This window comes from Saccharomyces mikatae, assembly GCF_947241705.1.
Source record: "Saccharomyces mikatae IFO 1815 strain IFO1815 genome assembly, chromosome: 11".
Taxonomy (NCBI): Eukaryota; Fungi; Ascomycota; class Saccharomycetes; order Saccharomycetales; family Saccharomycetaceae; genus Saccharomyces; species Saccharomyces mikatae.
In genome coordinates, this window is record NC_079266.1 from 221,116 (window position 1) to 245,266 (window position 24,151).

The following is a 24,151-nucleotide window of genomic DNA, read 5'->3' on the forward strand; positions in this document are numbered from 1 at the left end:
ATTCAATCTGGTTTGACTTAGCAAAATTGTCACTTAATGGCGCTAGAACTACTAATCTACTAGTATTTAATTTATTAAACTAGTACATTAATGATATTTACTAAGGTAAATACTTCTGTACTAACGCTATCACAGTTAGGCTGATATGCTGGCATCTTTACATATATACCGCCAAATTGTTTAACGTATATTTCGCCGTCAAGTACTTCGGCATCGAGAGTGGCGATTGGTGACCCCATCAAAGTGATACAGTATTTATTATTCCACCATTCCCCGGTGATACTACAAATGTGTCATTGGAAGTAATGTTTGTATGGGCCTTAGAGATAGTGTAAGCAGCAGTACGTAAGCATAGTGTTCCGTCAGTATCCTCACGTTTGACCTGCTGGTCTGCATACTGATTGGTCTGCTCCAACAAACTAGGTGACTGAAACCATAGAGTATCTTCTATAGTGAAAGCAGAACTGTTAGTTCCTTCATATAGACCTCGTTCTTGTTTGGTTTAACCCCCAAACTTCTTAAAAATTGCTGAATCTGCGAACTTCATACCTATGCTTGCTGCTAGGTAATTGGTTCCTTTTTGCATGAAACTCCCGAACCACCAAACACAATAGATGCTACAAAAGCCCTCCTAAAAAATGATGGTACTGCAGATCCCAGATCACCACCGTTATTGACATGCTCGATCTCCTATATACTCGACCCAGCTTGGCATTTTTTGTTGAAGATGTCTTGAGATGTCTGTTCTAACTTTAACAGAATAATAGTACCACCAGCTAATGCTATCAAAGTCCATGACTTACAAAATGATGTCCGTATATGTTGCAAGAAAAAACTTACCAACACTATCATAATACTTAAAATAGCAGAACTCATGCGTTAATTAAATTCTTTTCTACACTAAAAACTTGCTCCTCTACATCTATGTATTCCGTATTGTTGGCATGAAAATCAACTATCGTCTATCAACTAGTAGTCATACTACTAGTAAATTATCATATACGGTGTTAGAAGATGACATACGTTATGAGAAGCGGTCATCAAAATAAGTGGAAGCTGAAATGCAAGGATTGATAATGTAATAGGATAATGACTGACAACATATAAAATGACAATAAAAGTATATACAGAATTAAGTAGAATTACGAGTTCCAGTTATTGGATTCCTATATCCTCGAGGAGAACTTCTAGTATATTCTATATACCAAATAATATTGCCTTTATCAACAATGGAATCCCAACAGTCATCTCAAAATTCATCCACTTCTCAAAGTTCGTTCCCGGTGTGGTTAGCGATTACTCTTTCAAATAATTGCTAATGTCTCATCTACGACAGTCGTTACTGCTAACATAGAGTATACTGTTCCAGTGAATACAAATTTCACATGTATTAAATAGGGCGTGTGGCGTAGTCGGTAGCGCGCTCCCTTAGCATGGGAGAGGTCTCCGGTTCGATTCCGGACTCGTCCAAATTTTCTTTTTTGATATTACTAATGGTTCAATATCGTTTATCTTTGAAAGACAAGCTACTGCGCATTCAAGTTTTCTAGTATTGTAAGGAAAAACTCAATAGGTTACTAATCTATCAATGCAATACGTATACCTACAAAAGTTTCCAACAGATTCTTTCAGAATATATGCGCTACCCGGCTCAGAGTATTTTGAAGGGGTGGTGGAGAGCGAGGATTAGCGTGGAAAAAAGCATAAAAAGACGAAATGGGTGGCAATGTTGGACTTACTCGAAGAAGTTGCTCACCACAATTGATCATACTTACAACTACTCAAAATCACAGATTATTAATTGTCATGTCCGTTAAAGTTATTAATCCGCAAGTCGCATGGGCTCAAAGGTCCAGCACCACTGATCCAGAAAGAAATTATGTTTTAATGACTGTGTCAATTGCTGACTGTGATGCCCCTGAATTAACAATTAAACCAACTTACCTAGAATTAAAGGCTCAATCAAAGCCTCATGTTGGCGATGAGACTGTCCATCACTATCAACTACATATTGATCTATACAAGGAAATCATACCTGAAAAAACGATGCATAAAGTTGCCAATGGCCAGCACTACTTTCTAAAATTGTACAAGAAGGATTTAGAATCCGAATACTGGCCACGTTTGACAAAGGAAAAGGTAAAGTACTCTTATATTAAGACTGATTTCGATAAATGGGTTGACGAAGATGAACAGGATGAAGTTGAAGCTGAAGGTAATGATGCCGCTCAAGGCATGGACTTCAGCCAAATGATGGGAGGCGCTGGTGGCGCTGGTGGAGCTGGTGGTATGGATTTCAGCCAAATGATGGGAGGTGCCGGAGGTGCCGGTGGTATGGATTTCAGTCAAATGATGGGAGGTGCCGGTGGTGCCGGTGGTGCCGGTTCCCCCGATATGGCTCAATTACAACAATTACTGGCTCAAAGTGGTGGTAATTTGAATATGGGAGATTTCAAAGAGAACGATGAAGAAGGCGAGGAGGATGAAGTAGAACCTGAAGTGAAAGCCTAAAAGGAAGAGTGAATCAAATTTGAAAAACTAGAAGCGCAATTTTAAATAAAAGTCGAAATTATGCACTTTACATAACTCCTTACTTGTTTGTTGTCTTCTATGTAACTAAATATCATGATATCAATATAATATTTTATTATAACTATCTTTGCTATATAGTATACATTATTAAAGACAGTGTGAAGGGGATGCAAGCTGTATTAAGATGCAAAATGAAGAGGCAGAACGCGGGGTTGCCGATGTCAAGGAAAGAGAATTTAAGAATTATTCTTGGATAATTTTATATGCTGGTAACCGTCAGGTGAAGGGAATAAGGGAGAAAGCGAAAGTTATTTTATTGGTGGCAATGTTCAGGAAAACTCCAGGGTATCGACGATTGTCTTAACGAATGGAGATTCGTAAATTTCGTTGATCGACCAACGTTGGTTCTTTCTCGTTAGCGTGTTCTCAACAATTTTCTTACCTTCATTATTTTCATCACTACTTAATCGATACCACCTCCAGTCAAATCTAGCAATTCGATGTGACGTGGCTCTACTACGTTGTCTCGCTGAAGCATTGGGAGGAGGATCAAATGGTAATCTATCCTCAAACAAACTATAGAGCATAACACCTAAGGCCCATGTGTCGCTCAAATGACCATCGTACGGAACTCCCATAAGGATTTCTGGGGAAACGTAGTCCTCTGATCCACATCTTGCTGTACACATCTCATCGTTATCAATCTCTTTGCAGAGACCAAAATCTGCTAATTCAATAAAATTTTGCTTGTAGTAGATGGGCGCGTCCTTAAAGTTATTGATATCGTCAAAAGTATATTTCAATAATACATTCTCTAACTTTAAGTCGCGATGGATAACACTATTTCCGTGTAAGTATTTTACCGCTAGCACTAATTCTGCAAAAATCCTCTGAATTAGCCACGGCTCTAATCCACCATTACGGGCTATGACGGCAGCTAATAAGTCTCCCGCTGGACAATAGGACATAATCATATCACAAGGCGGCAGAACCCTTGGGGTTTTCTTGATTAAGTCACGTAAAGGTTTCTTGCTAGTAACAAAAATCGGATTGTTAATTCCAAGTAGCTTGACTATACATGGATGACTTAGCGATTTTAGCACCTGCAATTCTCTTGTCAGGGAATTTTCCAAACGAGACAAAGTTTCTTTATATCGTAATGAAGTGTTAATTTGTTCGACATTTGATAATTCCTCGGGATATTTGAGTCGCTTAATAGCCACCTGTTTTAGTTTAGGATTAGTCTGATCCACTAATTCATATAGAAACACATTACTAAAATTTCCTGTTCCAATGGGTCTTATCTTTTTCCATAAGAACGGCTGATCCCAACAGTCTAAAAGGAAACCCTGAAGTATATCATCATCATATTTTTCGACGAGACCGTTACTTCCAGGCAAGTATGATTCTCTCGTGTGGTTATCACTATCAAAAGAATCATTTATTGAAGACTCTTCAGTGACTGTCGGTAGGGAAACAATTCGTTGAGGGGAGAGATCCGCTGGTGCGACAAGTTCTGAAACAACTCTTTGCTTTGGTTGTGCAATGGAGAGCATATCATCCAGTAACCGTGCATGACTTCGTCTTTTCGGAACATTCAATAAAGACTGGTCTATAGGTGACATTGACAGATTTCCTGGAGATAACGGAGTGTAGGTCATCGGTGTAGGCAATGTTTGAACATTTTCAAAAGTTGGAATAGACACAGTCAAGGGTGTACTATGAGATTCTCCTGTGATTACTTCAACAGGTGGTGCTTTTTGATTTTCTTCACCATTCTTATTAGTTAATATCTTTTCCTGTTGATCTTCAGTAGAGCCAGGAAATCCGTCTTGTTTCAACTGCGGTGTCTTTGGTTGTGAATATATACTACTGTACTCATCCATTGCCCATATGAACTAACAGTTGTTGCCGGTGGAATGAATCGAAAGTATAGATATAGTTCCTGAACTTATTATCTCAAAAAATTAATTGTTAAATTATACAGGAAAAAAAGATGAAGAAATCACCCCACGTTAGAAGATTACAATTGAAAAACTTTCTATGCTTACGAATAACGTTCCATAGAAATATTGAGCCCTCAGCCTTCTCAGTGTCCTTACTGGATTATACTTTACTTCACGTTTTTCGTCTGCTAATCTGTCTGTATGTGAAAAATGAAAACTGTAAAAAAAAAAGGCTGCCTTTATTTTGAAACAAAACGCGAAAGATCACTGAAGCAAGCAAGTGCTCTATGCAGGACAATGCAATATTTTCTACAGGCGACGAAAAGCACCATTTAGTTACGTACATTCGAATTATCTACAAAAATCAATACGTAGCTGAAATTCGTCTCGCTTACATCATTCTTTCTTAGTCTTTCTTTTCTTCGTCATTTGAGACAAGATATCATTATCGCTTGGTTCTACGGCAGCCTTCTTTCTCTTGCCGCTCCCAGCTTGTTTCTTTTGCTTAACTGCAAACTTCTCTAACTGCTCCTTACGTGATTTAGCACCCAATTTCTGCAGCGTTTCATTCTTTTCTATATACTCTTTGTCTTCTAACAATTCATTCCCACTCTTGGATTCTAGCCATTCCAAAAGCTTAATTTCATTACCATAGCCTTCGTCATTATCATATGGAGTTTCTAAGACAATAGGAATGCCTTGTAGATATTCGGAATGAGCTATCATTCTAAAAACATTTATACCTAAGTAACCTTGACCCAAGCGTTCATGTAAATCTCTATTTGCTCCTAGAGGAGCTTTAGAATCGTTCAAGTGAACAGCGCTAAGGAATTTTAATCCTATTACATCATCGAACTCCTTCCAGAATTTATCATACGACTCTGTATTACTGATATCGTATCCTGCCGCAAACGTATGGCACGTGTCTATGCAAACGCCGATCCTTGATTTATCTTCGATCATACCAATAACCTCCTTTAAATCTATCAAGGAACTTCCTACAAGGTTTCCAGTACCAGCCATATTTTCCAGCACAATCTTGACAAATTTCGTTTCTTTGATGGCTTTATTCAAATACGAGGCTAATTGCTTCAACTGCGATTGATGGTCGCCTTTCAAAGAAGAGCCTGGATGTAAATTATACAAGCCGATACCCAGTTGCTCACATCTGTTCAAATCGTCCATAAATGAATCATAACTCTTTTCTGCCTTTTCATTGTCTGGATTGGCCAAATTGATAAAATATTGACCATGCGGTAAGATATCGGTCAGTGGATTATAATTGTAAGTTTCGCAGTTTCTCTTGAATTTATCTATTTCCTCTTGTGTATATTGTGGAGAGATCCATTTTCTTGGTGATTTCAAAAACATTGCAAATGAATTACAACCTGTGTTAAACGCATTGGTTACACTATTGGAAATCCCGCCTGCACCCGACATATGAGCACCAAATTTATATTTTGAAACAGCGGATCTAACAAAAGTGGATGTTGAGGGCATTGTGACGGTTTCAATATGCGGAGAGTAGTTGCTTTTCGTCTCTTGAATCCTGGATTTAGCTTCTTTTATTTGCAATATTAATCATTCAGTATGTAAAGAAGGAAGAAAAAGGAACCAGATCAGAAATGAAAAATTCTAGCCTCAAAATTCTAGAAAATTGAACAAAAAAAAGGAGAAGCATGAATGAGAAAAGTTCGTGTATATAAATACTTATGTTTACATATATGCCAGAGATATAGTATAAGAAGGAAATGAAGAAAAAGCTGACCTCATCTTCTCCCTTTCGTTACTTTACTTTTATTTCTGTTTGATTTTTTGTTCTCTTGTGCTCTCTTCGCCGCCGCAGCCAATTGTTCCTTCGTTTTAGGCACCACTTGGAAGAAGCCATCTAATCTACCTTGAATCCCAGACTTCAATCCTTTTTTCAATCTTACTATACCGGATTTAACTCTCTCTTCGCTAAACTTTTTCTCATCACACAAATACTCAATAAGTTCCTTCTCCTTCGGTGGTGACCACTTTAGATTTATCTCGTTACCATCAATTACTTCAGGATCAAGGAATAGCATTCTTGCCCGCTTGTAGGGCCAGTTTTCTGGAATTTTCCACTTAGTGTTATTTGACTCGCCAGATTCAATAAATTCTATGATTTTTTCAATGGATCCATGAGTTTTCATCAACTTTAAAGCAGTTACTGGGCCAACACCTCTAATGCTTTCACAGTAGTCACATCCAAGCATTATACAAAGGTCGACAAACTGCTCTATAGTCAAATCGAGGCCTCTTAGAACTAATTCTGTGTCTATTTCATGAATCGGTTCTTTCTTGGCTTCTGAAAAAGTTAAATGTCTCAGCAAAAAAGGTGTTCTATAGCAAAGAGTGTCCATGTCTTCACTCGCTGCGGCATACACCTTGCCCTTTTTTGCCAACTCGGCACACTGAGCTTCTGCTTCCGTTGGAGCTATTATATACGGAATACCCATTAATCCTAGTAATTTTTGAGCTTCTTCATTATGTTCTTTTGAGACCTTCACCAACCTTCTTTCTTGTTTCATTTTTTCTAATTCAGTCGTTGCCTCTGCCAATTTTTTCTCAGTTTCTTCTCTTCTGGAAGACCGCTTGGCCAACTCATGTGATTTCATATCGGGAGGCTTGCCGTCGAAGACATAGCAAGGCTTGATACCATTATCAATCATTCTCAACGTCCTATAGAACATACCCATCAAGTGCGACGTGGTTTCACCCGCCTCGTTAGTCAATTGCCCACCATCTTGCTGTCTTACAGCAATTAAGAACTGGTATAGGGACATAGAAGCATCGATCGCCACTTTTCTCCCAAAGAAGCTTTTGATGTCGCTTTTTCTAATTGCAGAGGGCACATGTTCCGATATAATTGCATTCAACCCTTTAATACCCATGTTTCTTTCTGGTCACCTTTTCTTATACTTTATTCAAGCCAGCTGACAATGTTTCCCATCTCTGTATATAAAGAAGACCATCTCAAGAAGAAATACACCAAATCTTTTGTTAGGACAATGTGACGCGTCGCTTTTCCCATAAAAAAAATGTCAGTGAACAAAGGTGTCAAACGCGTTAAAAGAATCAAAATCAAACCAAGCAAACGATTGTTGGTCCCATCACATCTTGATATTGAGAGTGATGATATTAATCATATCCAGAATCAAGGCGATGGCATATTTCATCGTTTACCTCACAAATCACCTCCCAGGTGCCCCATAGGGTGTATTGTCACATATAACGAGGCGGAATCCAGCCGGGTACTAGTCGAGTCTTTTTTTTCGCCTGTTTTTTTCGTGGAAAATGAAAAGTGACCAGCAAACTTATATCACTTTCTACTTCTTTCTCAGTTCTCTTTGTTTATTGGCAATAGCCATTATCACATCCCCATTAACGAAAGTCACCAAAGTGTGTCATTTAATACTACGGTCAGTGACAGCATTTTGTTTAGACCTCAACTGAAGAAGACCATTAACTGCTACGTCTTTTATACGTTATCTGTGACTCTCCTGCAATAAGGAACGTTTCAAATCACCGCATTAGCAATATTACAAGGATGGACAAGTTAGTCGTGAATTACTATGAGTACAAGCACCCTATAATCAATAAGGATCTGGCCATTGGGGCCCATGGCGGCAAGAAATTTCCGACCTTAGGTGCTTGGTATGACGTTATTAATGAGTACGAATTTCAGACGCGTTGCCCTATTATTTTAAAGAACTCCCACAGAAATAAACATTTTACATTTGCCTGTCATTTGAAGAACTGTCCGTTTAAAGTTTTGCTGAGCTATGCTGGCAATTCCGCATCCTCAGAGACTTCATCCCCCTCTGCAAGTAACAATACGAACCCATTGGACACCCCTGATCATATTCATCACCACAGCGATAACATGAGCAATGACGACAATAATAGCAACAATGACAATAATAATAAGGTGAGCAATGACAGCAAACTGGACTTCGTTACAGATGATCTTGAGTACCATCTGGCAAACACTCATCCGGACGATGGCCATGACAAAATCGAGCCAAGAAACAATAACGTGAGTGGGAACAATGACGATGAAGCTGACGCTAACAACATTTTTAAACAACAAAGTGTTACCATCAAGAATGATGCTGAAGTTGATTCACTAAATAAGTCTTCTATAGATCAGAACTTGGAAAACACCAACGGTTCTGCTACTGCTAATGACAGCAGTACTCACCATCACAACGATGACGATGACGTCCATACTCAAATGACAAAGAACTATTCCGACGTTGTGAACGATGAAGATATCAACGTTGCCATTGCTAATGCTGTTGCAAACGTAGATTCTCAATCAAACAATAAGCATAACAGCAAAGACGATGATGCCACCAGTAACAATGATGACCACGATAATAATAATGATAACAACAATAACGGCAACAGTAATAGTAATGACAACGCTGGTAGTCACGGTGTTTCAACCCACTCACCCTCTTCAATACGAGACACTTCTATGAATTTAGACGTCTTCAATTCTGCTACCGATGATATACCAGGCCCATTTGTTGTGACCAAAATTGAACCTTATCATAGCCATCCTCTAGAAGATAACTTGTCGTTGGGTAAATTCATCCTAACAAAGATTCCCAAGATCTTACAGAACGATTTGAAGTTTGATCAAATACTAGAAAGCTCTTACAACAATTCTAACCATACTGTAAGCAAATTCAAAGTTTCACATTACGTGGAGGAGTCTGGTCTTTTAGACATTTTGATGCAAAGATACGGGTTAACGGCCGAGGATTTCGAAAAAAGATTACTATCTCAAATTGCCAGACGTATAACCACGTATAAAGCAAGGTTTGTGTTGAAAAAGAAGAAAATGGGGGAATATAATGATCTACAACCTTCCTCGTCCTCTAATAACAATAATGGTGCCGATGATGAGCTTTCTAACACAAACATGAGAAATAACTCTATTAGTTATACTAAACATCAGGAAATTTCGAGCACAGGGAGCTCATCAAGCGCAATCAAAAATGAGAATAACATGACTAATAACAAAAATGACGATAATGAAAATAATAGTAACAACAATAATAACGATGCTTCGAATTTAATTGAAGGCGTGTTAGATAAAACACCTAGTCACCGCTATCAAACCAAGAAAATGCCAAACGTTAACAAATGGAACAAACCAGATCAAATAACTCATTCCGATGTATCCATGGTGGGATTAGATGAATCGAATGACGGTGCTGATGAAAATGTTCACCCGACTTTAGCGGAAGTGGATGCACAAGAAGCTCGTGAAACAGCTCAACTGGCCATAGACAAGATCAACTCTTACAAGAGATCTATTGATGATAAGAACGATGATGACCACAATAACTCGTCGAGAAACGTTGTAGACGAAAACTTGATCAATGATATGGATTCAGAGAATACCCACAAATCGAAGAGACAACATTTATCGGATATCACGCTGGAAGAGAGAAACGAAGATGACAAACTACCGCATGAAGTAGCGGAACAATTGAGGTTGCTGTCATCACATTTGAAAGAGGTAGAAAATTTACATCAAAACAATGATGATGACGTGGACGATGTGATGGTGGATGTGGATGTCGAATCGCAATATAACAAGAGCCCGAATCACCGTCATAATAGTCACCACAATCAACCTCATCACGATGTAGAAGATGTTGCTGGGTTAATGGGGAAAGCCGATGAAGAAGAAGACCTTTCCGACGAAAACATTCAACCTGAATTAAGAGGCCGATAATCAACCACTTGGGAAGATGAGTGCTTTCTCATATTTTTTTTTCGTTTAATCACTCTTACCATGTTCCCTCCCTATTGAAGTATGTATTTCATCTTATGTATTTTTTTGTATTATAAAGCAAACAAATTTTGTTGTCATTTCCTTTCGATTTATATTATTATCTATCTCTATATATGCATTCTTCTTCAATTCAAATTTTTATTGAGATAATCAGCGAAAAGGGCGCCGATCCTGCCTTGATCAATATCTCTTAGTTTGTTGAAGTTGATAAATTGTCTTTTCAATCTTTGCAGTTGCGCCAAAGTGACGATATTACCAATGGGTAGGTCCACGAAAAAGCAACCATCATCATTGATATCGGTAATGCCTTCAGAAACAATGACTCTTGTTCCATTGCTTACCCCGCCAATAGAAGTCAGACTCTTGATGTGGTTCATTATGATCTTTATTATCTTGGTAGTTTCCACATCGAGAATCTGAATAAAGTTGGATTGTGATGCAGGTTTTAATACCGTCGCTGAATTGGGTTTCTGTAAACCTCTACTCAATGGATCATTGTGTCCACTATTTTTTGCAGATTTAGAAGTTTGGAAAACCACTTTGCAAATATCATCAATATAGTCGGTTATATTGTCCTGAGCAACAAGGACAGCAAACAGTGGAGAGTCCCAACGATTGTTTGAGTTAGGTTCTTCGTACCTTTGAATTAACTGGTTCAGCAATTCAGGTTCCCAAGGATTTGCGTTCAAAGTCTTATTCCACTCGAAAATGGTCTCAGGCGGACACAACGTTTGAATTACACAAAATGTCGTAGACAAATTTTTCACTTCGCAGTGGAGTTGATACCGGAAACCCTTAATATAGTTCAAAGAATCTACAACGACAATCTTATTCTTAGATAAGTCCCTCTTCACCGCGGAAATTATCTCCGATCTCAATTTTCTCTCGTCTTGAGAGGTGATATAGTCTGAATGTTTTATGCCAAGAGATTCATCTGAGTGATATGTTATGGAATATTTACTTAATGACGGGGTTGCATCAATTTTGGCCTGTATTAGTTGCACTAGATGCTTGGCGAGCGTTGTTTTACCGCTACACGGGTATCCTGTAAAAAGAACTAATGGCATCTTCTTCTTGAGATGCTTGATGAGATCGTTAGATAGTTTCGCAAGCTTTTTCTACCAATATGGTAATGTTATTGTTCACATTTTGACTGTTCATCAACTGCTGCTCATTTCTTTTTCATCGCGATGAGGATGATGGAATGAGGAAAAAGTCATAAAAAAAGAAAAGAGAGAAAATTTTTCACTCTACGGAGAGAATGTGTTTACACCAAGAGTACCATGCATGTATGCTGTTTTTAGCACATTTTATCGTGCAAAAAATATGACATAATGATTTGCAAGCTGCTGTTTCCATATATGTATACATATATATATGACTATGGCCATGGATACAGCTACAGCTATAGCTACAGCTTTGGCATTATAGAATCCATACAGTAGTTATTTGTCTTATTATTTCTTTTTCTTTGTCATGTCTTTTGTACACATACAAATTTGCCTGTTCTCTCATATTGTGCCCTTTTTTCCTCTCGGCTAGTATGAGATATTTCTTTGGAAATCAAAGGAAACACAAAAGGATCAATAATTATGTAATGCAATACCCAGAATCGGGAAAACCTGCTTGTCGTACCAAGAAAGACAGCACTGGTGTGCCTTGACCTAGTAAAAGTTTTAAGAATAGTGGGGGTTGCTTAAGTGTACAACTAGAAACTCCCCCCAGTCTCTGTTCGTATATGTTGAGCTTACTTGCGAAAGCAAGGGGTTCGAGAAGCAAAATAGAGTTTTTTGCATAAAGGTTAAGCGACGTAAACAGAGCAGCAATGAGGTGAGAAACGAAACAGAAAAAGGAAAAATTATGTAATTTTTGTATACTATAGTATGCTCTATCTGCATCTGGTGCGAGAAAACCCATGATTAAGCGGGGCGAATCTGAACCAATGCGATTATTGCCTGTCCTCCATCAAAGGGATGATAGCGATGGCACATATAGTACTACGTTTCGCGGCGTGTTAGACGAAAAGGAAAGAAAGCTTATGATAAATTCAGATAATGTTATTGCTTTGTACTATATGCGGGATAAAAACAGGAGAGTAAGCTAAAACTGAGTAGGATAAACTAATGGAGCACTTTTCATCACGTGAAAAAAGCGAAGGATCGCTCATGCTCCGCGCGCAGGTCAAGATTTACGAAAATACTTTGTAAAAGCGGCGATAAACATTCAAATGTCCGTGTGCGAAGAGGCAGACTTACTCTGTTACTTACAAATACGTGCATTGTCTAGGCCGATGACTTGGCGGTAGTGATGTGCCATGAAATCACTATTTTGCGGGCAACTACAGGCAAAGACCATTACTTTTCTCTTACCACCGTACAGGATAACTTTTGATTTGAGGCTTTCCCGAAACTAGGCATAGAAAATCGGCGGAATTTAAAAGCCCGGGCCCCGGAGATTGATCGCACAACAAGAACATAAGAGCCTTCTCCGCAATGCCGGTTCTCTTCGAATTTTCTTGGCCAAAAAGCGAGTCGGCCCCGAACACTTAACCGGGAACAACGGAGCAACACTGCGACGACCGTAATTCGGTCGTGCAGCCCGGAAAAATGAGAAGTTCTGCGGGCTTTATTCACTCAGATGCTGCCCAGCGGGAACACTTGTCTCGTGGGATTTCGACTCCTACCCCGGCGTTCAGAGAACCCCCCGGGCAGGGGTCCGAAGTCTAAAAGTTTAAACTAGAAGGAGAGAAGGGGGGAGGAAACCTGCCGCGCACAGAAAGCCAGCGCAGTGGAGCGGGGCCGAGGCGGCAAAAGAGGATATGCCCGCTGAACCTGGAAAAAACGAAAAATCTCTTTCATCAAGGACTAAAGTTCTGTATTACGAATCTTAAGCGCGTTAAGCAATGGCCGTAGCCTTTCACAGGCTGCTTCCAAGTGTCATGTATCGACTCTACAAACTGTTCCAAAGTGAATGGAATTGCCATTTTCTTTCCGAGACTACTTTAAAAAAAATTATGAGAATGAGTTTGTTTCTTGATAAATTATATATAATCGAAAGCTATTAATTATTCTTCTACTTCAATATGTTCTTGCTTAACCCCGTGTGATTGTTTTCGTTCATCTTTGTTTTTGTTATATTTTTTGTTTTAGTTATACCTGCAATACCCAGTTTTCTATCGTATATGCTATCTACAGGACCACTCTACGCTTAATAGTATAATAATATTTTCGTAAAGAAAACAAGAATATAAAGAAAGGGTCATTATTTATTCGTGCAGATCGTTGTTAGACGCATAAAAAGAGGATCAGAAACATTGTTTTTCAATTCCTTGCACATATTTATTTATCTGCCACTATTCTCATAAGCATTTTAATGGATTGCTGATTTGTTCTACCTATTTCTTCTAGTATATAAAACCCAAAAAAAAAGAATCATGACCGCAAAGACTTTTCTACTACAGGCATCCGGTAGCCGTCCTCGTAGTAACCACTTCAAAAGTGAGCATAATAATATTCCGTTAGCCCCTGTACCGATCGCCCCGAATACGCATCATCATCATAACCATAATTCGTCGGAGTTCGAAAACGATGGCAACAAAAAGAAAAAGAAATCTGGTTTGGTGGTAAGAACATCTAAACATTGGGTTCTACCCCCTAGACCAAGACCTGGTAGAAGATCATCTGCTCACAACTCTCTGTCTTCTAACAGTACTAACAATACACTGAACGTTGGTACTAACAGCAGGAATAATAGTAATAATAGCATTACTTCCAACAGGAAGCAAGCTTCCAAAGAAAAGAGGAAGCCAAGACATATCCAGACCATTGATGAAAAGCTAATAAACGATTCAAACTATTTGGCTTTCTTGAAGTTTGACGACTTGGAAAATGAAAAGTTCCATTCTTCTGCCTCTTCAATCTCATCTCCATCTTATTCAGGCTATAGAAATAGAAAGAAATCAGAATACATGGACGATGAAAGTTGCACTGATGTGGAAACCATCGCTGCTCACAACAGTTTGCTGTCAAAAAGTCACCATATAGATTCTTCTTCAATCGTCCATGCTCCACCCACGAAGAAATCAAAACTGAATGACTTCGATCTACTCTCTTTATCTTCAACTTCCCCATCGGTTACGCCAGTCCCACAGTTGACAAAAGATTTAAGTCTCAATTTGAATTTTCACAAGACGCCTCATAAGACCTCGTTCCCTGATTCTCCAGAAGATTTTTCTCCAGTAGATTCAGTCTCATTAATTAGAAACCATTCCTTGCCCACCAGATTGGAGGTGAAGGAAAAAATGGATGATTTGAACGAGATCAAATTCTTTAACGATTTCGAAAAACTTGAGTTTTTCAATAAATACGCTAAAGTTAATACTAATAATGACATTAACGAAAACAATGATCTTTGGAATTCCTACCTACAATCGATGGACAATTCTACAGGTAAAAATCGTACCGATAATCAACAAGTAGACGATGATGATGACATGCCCTTATTGAATCTGCCCATTTTGGAAGAATCTGTTCCCTCTGAACCAGATGTTAAGGTTGAACAGGATGACGATGACATTTGGAATTATCTACCAAGTTCAAGCTCACAACAAGACTCTTTAGGAATCTTGGACAAGAATCGTACTCTTGACAAAGAGAATATTCAAACAAATAATGACGAAACCTATCTATTTTTACAAGATCAGGATGAAAGTACAAATTCACACCGCCACGACGAGTTGGGTTCAGAAGTCACTTTAGCTGATAGTAAGTTTTCTTATTTGCCCCCAACTTTAGAAGAATTGATGGAAGAGCAAGATTGTAACAACAGTAGGTCTTTTAAAAATTTCATGTTTTCCAACGGTAACGGTACGCCGTGTTCAAATGCAGACGGTAATACTGTTAATGATGATGACTATACCAAAGTTTTAAAGTCAAAAAAAATTAGTACCTCAAAGTCAAACGTAAACCTTTATGACTTAAACGAAAACAATAATGGCGCCACTACCACCAACGAATTTGACCAAAATAGTTTTATCGATGATCTTGATGAGGATGTTGACTTTTTAAAGGTACAGGTATTCTAAAATAGGCATGTTGCAATAAAACGAAAATAGCAAAAATAAAAAGATATTCAATTAAAAAAAACCCTTATGGTAATGATAGTATTCTTCGCCGGTTCCGGTGTCCTTTTCCTTCAATAACAAAAATACAACTAAAAAAAAAAACAAAAAATAAAAAAACAAAACTTTACTGTTTTTAATGATGTTAATGATTTTTTTTCTCTATCATAAAAAAACTAAAACGAAAAACAAATATGGACACATAAGTCCATTATTTTATTTATATACCGTTTCTGGTACTTAGTAATTTATCCTCATACATACACTTTATTCAAAATACTAAGAGCATTTTCATACATCTATTATTTTCTTCTCTTTCTTCCTCTTTTCCTTAACTTCAACATTTCACTTTTACGCGTATGTCAAAAACACGTCAAGGAAAAATGGTGGAATAAAAAATTTACATACATGAATATACACGCGATAAAGAAACCTGTCCAACGACTTGACAACTGCAATTCGATGTTCTCTTTTGATCTGGACAAATTAAAGGTTGAGCTGAAAACATGGGAACATGAATTCATCGAAAAGAATAACAGAGAACCCACAAGGGATGACATCAAGAGTCTGCGAAACGTTAGGCAGATGTACAAGCAATATTCCCTACTGAAGAAGAAACAATCATTGCAAACACAGGAACCTTTTGTTCATAAATCAATTGAAATCGCTGCTCATAACAAAAACAACGATGAAATGGGTGAAATAGGTCCTACTCCTCAAGTGCACGGTAAGGCGATTAGTATTTTTGAGATGAATCTTTCGCCTATAAAACCTATATACATGGCGTTTACAAATGACATAAACATGAACAATGATAGCTCCAAAACAATCTCCAATGTATCTTCTCCAGAAAAGACCATATCTGTAAACTCATCGCCTGCGAATCGAACACTGGTAGCAGAATCAATATCCAACGTGAAACGCCAGTTAAACTTTCAAATACCGAAGGTTTCTCTTTCACGCACTCCGATTTCGTCACCCTGTAAGAAACAAGATGAACTGCATGCAGAAAACAAGAAGTTCAGCCCTACGACGAAACCTCTACTAGAATCCGACAAATCGTCGAGGTATTATGGCCCTAACTCACCACTAAGATTGGATGAAGAAAACATTCATTTGAATATTCCGTTTAATTCAAAAATCAAACGTCGGCTCCAAATGGGATATCCATCTTTACTAAAGACTCCCTCGAAGGATAATCATGTGGATATTTCAAATTCATTTAGTCCGTCACCCTTAATTAGAAGACCTTTGACAAAATCTCTGATAGAGCTGGCCAAGGAGCATACTGAAATCGTGAAAGAATTCAGTATATTGGAGGAAGAAGGGGATCGAGGTGAAAACGGAGAAGAAGGAAGTGATGAGGGTTGTAATGCTGACAAATGCGAAGAAGAAGAGGAAAGCAAACTGGAGGATGGGTTGATTAGGTCAAAAGTTATGGCCGATATATTTCAAGAGGATGAAGTTGAGGGCAATCAAGGTAGGGAAGGCGCTTTTATAAGGAAACGACCTAAGAGAAGAAAGGTTATCAGAAGATCACGAGAAAACGATTTAGAAGACGAAACCTCGATTGTTAAGAGAGATGTTCATAAGGAACTAATGAAACTGAAGAAAAGAAAAGTGGCAGAATTTTTGGGATCCACTTCACAACTCTCTGAGACTGAATCTGAAAATGATGACGAAGCAACAGGCGGTGTAATCCCAAAGCAAAAGCCCGCCTCTAAGCGCAAGGGCAGAAAGAAGTACAACCTTGTAAGTAATAATTTTAGAAGATTAAAACTACCTAAGAAAAACCGCTTCTTTAACAGACGCTCAGGACGGAGGTGAACATAAAAGCATTTGGTAAGGTATTCATTACCGAATTGAATACCTTCATTAGTAATTCTTCTAGACGCATATAAAGTATCCCATCGAACTCCCATGAAGAACAGGTTTGTAGTATATACGTGTATGTAAATCTATGATACTTTCCATTAATATATCAATCCATCATGAACTTCTTTATGTTCGTTGATTGATTAGAAACTTGGTTTTACATATTACATAATCGGGGAGGGATCGTCAATTAGGGGAGCAATAATCGGCAAAGGTATAAAAATACATGATAAATTCATTCATGGTGTAGGTGAGAATGAACATATTATACACCATAAGTAGTAACACATTCAGGTAGAGCAGAGAATAGTAGTTGCCTGTTTAGTCAAATGTTTTGGAAAAAGGATCCTAGTGTGGTTTGGGAAAGAAAAAATATCGATGATATTGACTTTAGTCGTCTTAATGTGGCAATAATTGGTGGCACAGGTGGAATTGGGCGTGCGATAAGTAGAGAACTGGCCCAGAGAAACGCTAGTGTTGTTGTCGTTGGGCAAACGTTCAAGGACGAAGAGATGAAAGACAAAATTAAATTTATCAAGGCAGACTTGAGTTTAGTATCGGAATGCAAACGTATTTCACACTGTGATGAAATTCCCTACGAGAAGCTAACGCATTTGATTTTCACTACAGGTATCTTTGCATCACGCCAAAGGCAAGCCACAAGTGAGGGACTAGAGAAAGACATGGCAGTGAGTTATCTGAGTAGATATATCATCTTTCATGATGTCGCTAAGCGATTGGGAATTGCTAGGGCCAAGAAAGACAATTTGCCGAAGGTTTTCATCGCTGGCTTCCCAGGAAATGGTCAAGTGGGTGATCCAAATAATTTGAACTCAGATGAAAAAAAATATAATGCCTACACTACACATATGAATACAGTGGCAGCTAATGAAAGTCTGGTGCTGGACGCCAAAGACAGGTATGCGAATATAGATACCTTCGGTTTGAACCCTGGTTTGATCAAAACAAGTATTCGTAGTAATCTTCTCGGCAGTGATTCCTACCTTGGCCGCATCACGGAATGGATCATTAGCTGGACTTGTCAAAGCGCAGAGGTTTATGCTAAAACAATCTGTGCCTTGATGATGAGTCCTGCCATTGAGTCACGCAGTGGTACAATGTTTAGTAACAAAGGTGACGCCATTTTACCGACGCCTGGTTTAACTAAAGATGTGGTGGAGAAATTCATGGAAAGTTCGGAGCTTTTAGTTGAAAAAGCCTTACAGAATCAAAGTTCTTCTACCTCCAGTAACGAATAGTTTTTTTTATGAATAGTTGGTTTGTATTTTGTGTATTTTACTCTTAAGAAAGAATTTACTGGCAGCCATCAGCGATGATTCATATTCCTCGGATGCGGGAGATAGCTTCCACTAGTTTCAAACGCCGTGCCGTGCGATTGTTAGAGTCATAACTCACATGGCTTCCTATTGTGAGGCATAACTTTGACAGGTATGGCATCTTGGAGTATGGGCACATTACTTTGCTTTGCTCCAATATATTTGAGATGCCGCATTTTTTATGCATTTTTTTGCATTTTCGGCATAGATATATAAATTGTTAGTAAGTATTCGCTCTCTGTCTTAGTTAACTAATGGCTATTCGTGCAGTTGGAGAAAAAAAAGTGCCGATAATACGATAGTGAACTTATAAGCGTCAACATTCTACTAGGTGCGTTTCTTCTTTCTCAATTGTACATTTCTAGCTGTTTTCTTTGGTGACACTTGATGTTGAGGAGTAAAGTATCTAATTGGGGTCTATGGAGGACCTACTATACATCATCACTGAGTAAAGTGCCTAGAGCACCCCCAGATAAAGTTTTGGGGCTATCTGAACACTTCAAGAAGGCAAAAAATGTTAACAAAATAGACCTGACTGTAGGAATATATAAAGATGGTTGGGGAAAAGTGACTACGTTTCCCTCCGTGGCCAGAGCCCAAAAGTTGATTGAGTCACATTTTGAACTAAATAATAATCTATCATATTTGCCGATAACAGGTTCTAAAGAATTCCAGGAAAATGTTCTGAATTTTCTTTTCAAGGAATCGTGTCCCCAATTTGGCCCATTCTATTTAGCTCATGATAGAATCAGCTTCGTTCAGACTTTGAGTGGTACCGGTGCCCTAGCTGTAGCAGCTAAATTTCTGGCCTTGTTTATATCCAGAGATATCTGGATACCTGATCCTTCGTGGGCGAATCATAAAAATATTTTCCAGAACAACGGTTTCGAGAATATTCATCGCTATTCCTACTACAAAGATGGTCAGATAGACATTGACGGATGGATAAAACAATTGAAAACCTTTGCATATAACACCCAATCAGAAAACAATAAAAATCCACCCTGCATCATCTTACATGCGTGTTGTCACAACCCTACAGGTCTCGACCCAACAAAGGAACAATGGAAAGAAATTATAGATACTGTATATGAGCTAAATATGGTACCCATTGTTGACATGGCTTATCAGGGCTTAGAGTCTGGTAATTTACTAAAGGATGCATATTTATTGAGACTATGTCTCGACGTAAATAGGTATCCAAATTGGAGTAACGGTATTTTTCTCTGTCAATCTTTTGCCAAGAATATGGGACTTTATGGAGAAAGGGTTGGCTCCTTAAGCGTTATCACGCCTGCCACTGCGAATGATGGAAATTTCAATCCTCTGAAACAGAAAAATTCCTTGCAGCAGAACATTGATTCGCAATTGAAAAAAATTGTAAGAGGTATGTATTCTTCTCCACCAGGCTATGGTTCTCGCGTAGTAAATGTGGTATTATCAGATATCAAGTTGAAACAGCAATGGTTCAAGGACGTTGACTTCATGGTTCAGAGATTGCATTACGTGAGAAAAGAGATGTTTGACCGTCTAGGATGGCCTGATCTTATAAATTTTGCACAACAGCATGGTATGTTTTACTATACAAGATTCAGTCCAAAACAAGTAGAAATTTTGAGAAATGATTACTTTGTTTATTTAACAGGTGATGGTAGGTTGTCACTGAGTGGGGTGAATGACTCTAATATTGATTACTTATGTGAAGCTCTTGAAGCAGTTTCAAAAATGGACCAATTCGCATAGTATTTTTCTTCAGTTTACAGTCTCTGTTTTTCTCTGTTTTCTTCCTTACTCATTTTTGCCATGCAATAATTTATAGAATTTCATAGTTTGTTGTAATAAACAATCAATCACTAAAATACACTGGCCGTGCATCTTTATATTTCATTTTTGCATGTCCCATGTATCCTTTTTTTCCTTTATTGGTCATTTTCTGCCAAAGATTTTCTTGAGCTTTCTGCCTAATTTACTATGATTACCGTGATGATGTGATTTATCTTTCATGACAGTATCGTCATTATGAAGTTTGTGTATTTCTCCATTCTTTTCAATTATAGTCACTGGAACGCTTAATGGAAGAACCGTAGAAAGCTCAGAATTTGTTGAGCTCAAAGCAGTTGTTCCACCAGATATGTTCCTATTCGACAACTGGCTTCTATTCTTGAACAATGAAAATCGATGGCCTTCTGTACCGGATTCACTTACGTTCTCGTTATTATTCATATACGATGCGGTGTAAAGAGGCAAATCTTGATTTTTACAGTCCTCAATATGGGCTAATCTCTGTGCATCATTGTCTTTGGGCTCATGTTTAGAGCCCGAGATTGAACCAATTATCTTCTCTGTTTCGTTAGAAAGATGAACAGAATGATTTGTTTTTGCCTTCAGCGGAGAAGTCAAACCAAAAGTCCATGATTTTCTCGAAACGTGACCTCTTTTGTTCATCTTTTCTTCGGCCTTTAAACTTGCAACACCTGTAATTTGAGTATTCTTTGTCGCAAGTGGCTCCCTCAAAGACATGGTTCTAAATCCCAGATTATCTCTCACGGGCCTTTCTTTCTCAAAACTAGACTTCTTAGCTGGAGGTTCCTTGTGGTAAAGAACGCTATTTTTTTCATCTATATTCAAAGGGACTTGACTGGGCAGTTGTGTTGGATCTTTGCTTACCTTAGAAGCACTTACATAACCTTTGGAACTCTCGTGTAAACCGAGACCCCCAGAAACGAGAGCCATTGTCGGTTGTGCGTTAGGAAGTGAAGGGGATAAGGACGGATTAGGTGGTAAATTTGATGGAGGAGCTTCGTTGGAACTACCACGTAATGTCCTGACGCGCAAGGGATAGGAATTTTTCTTTTTATCCTCCAAACGCCTGGGTGACATTACAGGGATTTGTCTAGAGCTCGATTGATTATATTTCTGCACTGTGGTATTCCTTGGTAGAGTATCACTGTTTGTTCTCGTATTGGAAGCTCTCGTAGGTACTGTATGAGTAGCACTATTTTGAGATGTATCGACTGAATAAATAGAAGAGGATGTACTTGATGAAAAAGCTCTTGAATCAGATTTAAATGATGGTTGTGATGAGCCTTTAAAAATGTCAGGTGGAATTCTAGTGGTTTCAGTAGAAGATTTCGAGTTTACGTTTTCCGAATCTAAACCAAGAGTATCTGAACTTGTGCTAATAAGGTAAGGATTAGCACTACGTAAATATTTAGCCATGTTCGTTCCAGACTGGCCAGATTCTGATGTATCAGAGTTCTGTTCGTTATTTTCTTTACTTTCCAACTCGTTGGAGTAGTTCGAAGGGCATTTTAAAGAAGAACCAATAGTTAATGTCTGTTCTATTTGAATGGGTTCATGAACTATCACGTCGTAAGAGTCGTGATACTCTTCTTCATCATCATCGTCGTCTTCACTCTCATCGTCTTCATTCTTATCATAATGACAACTTTTGCCGAGATGTCCACTTTCATCAGTGGCGACAACATATTCATTCTCTAGCTTAATATGATCGATTCCAGAAGTGTCTAAGTATGTTTCAGAGCTTTTTGATTCATTGTCAAAAAGGGCTCCTTTTTCAGGTTCTTTTTGTGCTTCCTTTCCAATCAAAACAGCATTATTATTCCCGAGGTCTGTCATATGTTCTTTTGTGTCTTCTTTGTGTCTTTTTATATCCTTATCTTGGGGGGTTTTCAACCCAATTTGATCTCTGTTGATCTCAGACTCCACACTTGTCTTTGCAGTAGCGCGAAGATCAGCTGCTGAGTCTTCTATATAATTATAATCAGATAATTCACTGTCATTAAGACTGTTAGAATTTTCGCTGCACCCAGTTTCGTCTTCTGAGTTTATGTGAGAGGTAGAATCTTTGAAAGAGTTAAGTAGAATAGGATTTAATAAGCTCTTTTCGGCATCTAGAGTATTCTTGGCCTCTGAATTTTTGATCTTCTGAGATTGACCTGAGATAATTGATGATTCTTTTTCCATTTCTTTCAAAAGCAATTCAGTGGGCTCCGGTTCAGACGAAGTAGATTGATGATCTGTGGTAAATTTCATCTTGGTTTTTAGTTCCTTTTCGTTGCGTAAGTGTTCTTTCCTTTTATTTTCTATTAATTTTAATTCTTCAGCTTCAAGGTCGGCATTCTCCCTGGTTATATCTAGTTCTTTTTTCAGTATCTCCATCCTACGTTCCTCATCTAATTTTACCTTCTGCAATTCCAAGATTAGGCTTTGTTCTCTTTCTTCTTCATTGAATTTTGCTACTTCGATATGTGATATTTTTTCTTTTAAAGTATGAACCTCTTTGAGTAATTGTTCAATCTCTTCCTTTTTCTCATGTTCACTTGGATTGATTTTGCTCTTTTCATACACACTACGGTCAAATTGATCGGTTTCAATAGAAGATTTTTCGTCATCTGATATAGTTATTGGTTTAAATTCGAAAGGATCACGAAGATCTTCTCTCAATTCCCGTTCTGTTTCTTCATTCATAGTTGTTTGCATTAATGGAACATTGTCATTATGTTGCTTTTTTGATGTCCTGGTATTTACTTTGGGCGATATTTTATTAGAATATTTTCCATTTGATTTAACTCCACGTTCTGATATTCTTTTCTGCGGCTGCCCTATATTAGAAGTTTTCTTCCTCTGCATTTGGCTTACATTGTTGTTGCTAGTAGGTAAAGAGTACGCTCTACCACCCGAATTGTGGGAGCTGAATCTCAAGCTATATGTCGGAGCTCCTTCTTGCACTGGTACTTCTACAGCAACTAGTCCCCTAGGACCTGGTATATACTTTTTGACCATCATTGCTACACTGTCTGAAGTCCTAGGTGGTGCAGTTGTTGACTTATTGTTTCGACCTGTAGAATTTGAAATGTTTAAAATTTTCGATGACTGGTGGCCTCCAAACTCTCGAAAGGTAGTTTCTGCATCTTCGTGGGCTTTGTATTGTCTTTTGAGGGTCGAATTATTAGCGCTATTCTTATGTCTTCGATGAGGCAAACTCGAGGTACGCCTAGAAGACCAGCGTCCACTGCTATTCATTGAAGGTGCCCTCGAGTTAGTTTTAGAATTCGAAAGTGTCGTATACCTATTGATTCCTGCGATTGAAGTTGTTCGAGATGTAAAACCTTGGTTATATTGCGGTATCTTACTTCTGTCAACCGTTCTGCCATTATGGCTGAGCGCATTACCAATTGCAGATGCCGCAGCTAAAGCGTCTGGGCTGCTTTCCTGGACCATTCCTCTGCCTCTCATACTTCCACTTATTTGTTGACTATTGCTTTTTTAGTGTTGTTTACTTGATGTAAAGTTCAAACACGTTATTTCTTATGGTGATATACAATTAATTGGAACTGCAAATATAAATAAGTCCAAAGGGCACTTCTTTACCATAGATTTTGAAAATCGCTTCTATATAATAGCCCAATTTCCTTGACCCTTTTTTTTGTTGATTGCCCAGTGCTCGTTAACATACCACTTCTTTTTCCTCAAATTTCAT

At 38.3% G+C, this 24,151-nt stretch overlaps 11 protein-coding genes and 1 non-coding gene across 12 annotated transcripts; 7 read left to right on the forward strand and 5 right to left on the reverse strand.

The window, feature by feature from the left end:
- The first annotated feature begins 1,397 nt into the window (after positions 1–1,397).
- On the forward strand, positions 1,398–1,470 carry Smki_11.trna7A. The gene has a single exon. It is a non-coding gene; the product is annotated as a tRNA-Ala (tRNA).
- Positions 1,471–1,806: 336 nt separating this feature from the next.
- On the forward strand, positions 1,807–2,511 carry SBA1 (Hsp90 cochaperone SBA1; the record flags this gene model as incomplete). The annotated part of the gene is made up of 1 exon (XM_056223788.1): positions 1,807–2,511. One exon carries the CDS (start codon positions 1,807–1,809, stop codon positions 2,509–2,511), a length of 705 nt encoding a protein of 234 aa, XP_056077771.1.
- A 350-nt stretch (positions 2,512–2,861) lies between these two features.
- On the reverse strand, positions 2,862–4,418 carry PRR1 (serine/threonine protein kinase PRR1; the record flags this gene model as incomplete). The annotated part of the gene is made up of 1 exon (XM_056223789.1): positions 2,862–4,418. One exon carries the CDS (start codon positions 4,416–4,418, stop codon positions 2,862–2,864), a length of 1,557 nt encoding a protein of 518 aa, XP_056077772.1.
- Positions 4,419–4,874: 456 nt separating this feature from the next.
- APN1 (DNA-(apurinic or apyrimidinic site) lyase APN1) lies at positions 4,875–5,978 on the reverse strand (the record flags this gene model as incomplete). Its single annotated transcript, XM_056223790.1, has 1 exon — positions 4,875–5,978. The coding sequence occupies one exon, from the start codon at positions 5,976–5,978 to the stop codon at positions 4,875–4,877; it is 1,104 nt and encodes a 367-aa protein (XP_056077773.1).
- Positions 5,979–6,247: 269 nt separating this feature from the next.
- RAD27 (multifunctional nuclease RAD27) lies at positions 6,248–7,396 on the reverse strand (the record flags this gene model as incomplete). Its single annotated transcript, XM_056223791.1, has 1 exon — positions 6,248–7,396. One exon carries the CDS (start codon positions 7,394–7,396, stop codon positions 6,248–6,250), a length of 1,149 nt encoding a protein of 382 aa, XP_056077774.1.
- Positions 7,397–8,052: 656 nt separating this feature from the next.
- On the forward strand, positions 8,053–10,257 carry ABF1 (DNA-binding protein ABF1; the record flags this gene model as incomplete). The annotated part of the gene is made up of 1 exon (XM_056223792.1): positions 8,053–10,257. One exon carries the CDS (start codon positions 8,053–8,055, stop codon positions 10,255–10,257), a length of 2,205 nt encoding a protein of 734 aa, XP_056077775.1.
- A 185-nt stretch (positions 10,258–10,442) lies between these two features.
- Positions 10,443–11,384, reverse strand: KTI12 (Kti12p; the record flags this gene model as incomplete). The annotated part of the gene is made up of 1 exon (XM_056223793.1): positions 10,443–11,384. One exon carries the CDS (start codon positions 11,382–11,384, stop codon positions 10,443–10,445), a length of 942 nt encoding a protein of 313 aa, XP_056077776.1.
- Positions 11,385–13,750: 2,366 nt separating this feature from the next.
- On the forward strand, positions 13,751–15,400 carry HAP4 (transcription factor HAP4; the record flags this gene model as incomplete). The annotated part of the gene is made up of 1 exon (XM_056223794.1): positions 13,751–15,400. The coding sequence occupies one exon, from the start codon at positions 13,751–13,753 to the stop codon at positions 15,398–15,400; it is 1,650 nt and encodes a 549-aa protein (XP_056077777.1).
- A 498-nt stretch (positions 15,401–15,898) lies between these two features.
- On the forward strand, positions 15,899–17,263 carry SLD2 (Sld2p; the record flags this gene model as incomplete). The annotated part of the gene is made up of 1 exon (XM_056223795.1): positions 15,899–17,263. One exon carries the CDS (start codon positions 15,899–15,901, stop codon positions 17,261–17,263), a length of 1,365 nt encoding a protein of 454 aa, XP_056077778.1.
- Positions 17,264–17,640: 377 nt separating this feature from the next.
- SMKI11G1070 (putative short-chain dehydrogenase/reductase) lies at positions 17,641–18,570 on the forward strand (the record flags this gene model as incomplete). The annotated part of the gene is made up of 1 exon (XM_056223796.1): positions 17,641–18,570. One exon carries the CDS (start codon positions 17,641–17,643, stop codon positions 18,568–18,570), a length of 930 nt encoding a protein of 309 aa, XP_056077779.1.
- A 465-nt stretch (positions 18,571–19,035) lies between these two features.
- Positions 19,036–20,391, forward strand: AAT1 (aspartate transaminase AAT1; the record flags this gene model as incomplete). Its single annotated transcript, XM_056223798.1, has 1 exon — positions 19,036–20,391. The coding sequence occupies one exon, from the start codon at positions 19,036–19,038 to the stop codon at positions 20,389–20,391; it is 1,356 nt and encodes a 451-aa protein (XP_056077780.1).
- A 183-nt stretch (positions 20,392–20,574) lies between these two features.
- On the reverse strand, positions 20,575–23,907 carry SEG2 (Seg2p; the record flags this gene model as incomplete). The annotated part of the gene is made up of 1 exon (XM_056223799.1): positions 20,575–23,907. One exon carries the CDS (start codon positions 23,905–23,907, stop codon positions 20,575–20,577), a length of 3,333 nt encoding a protein of 1,110 aa, XP_056077781.1.
- Between the last annotated feature and the right edge of the window lie 244 nt (positions 23,908–24,151).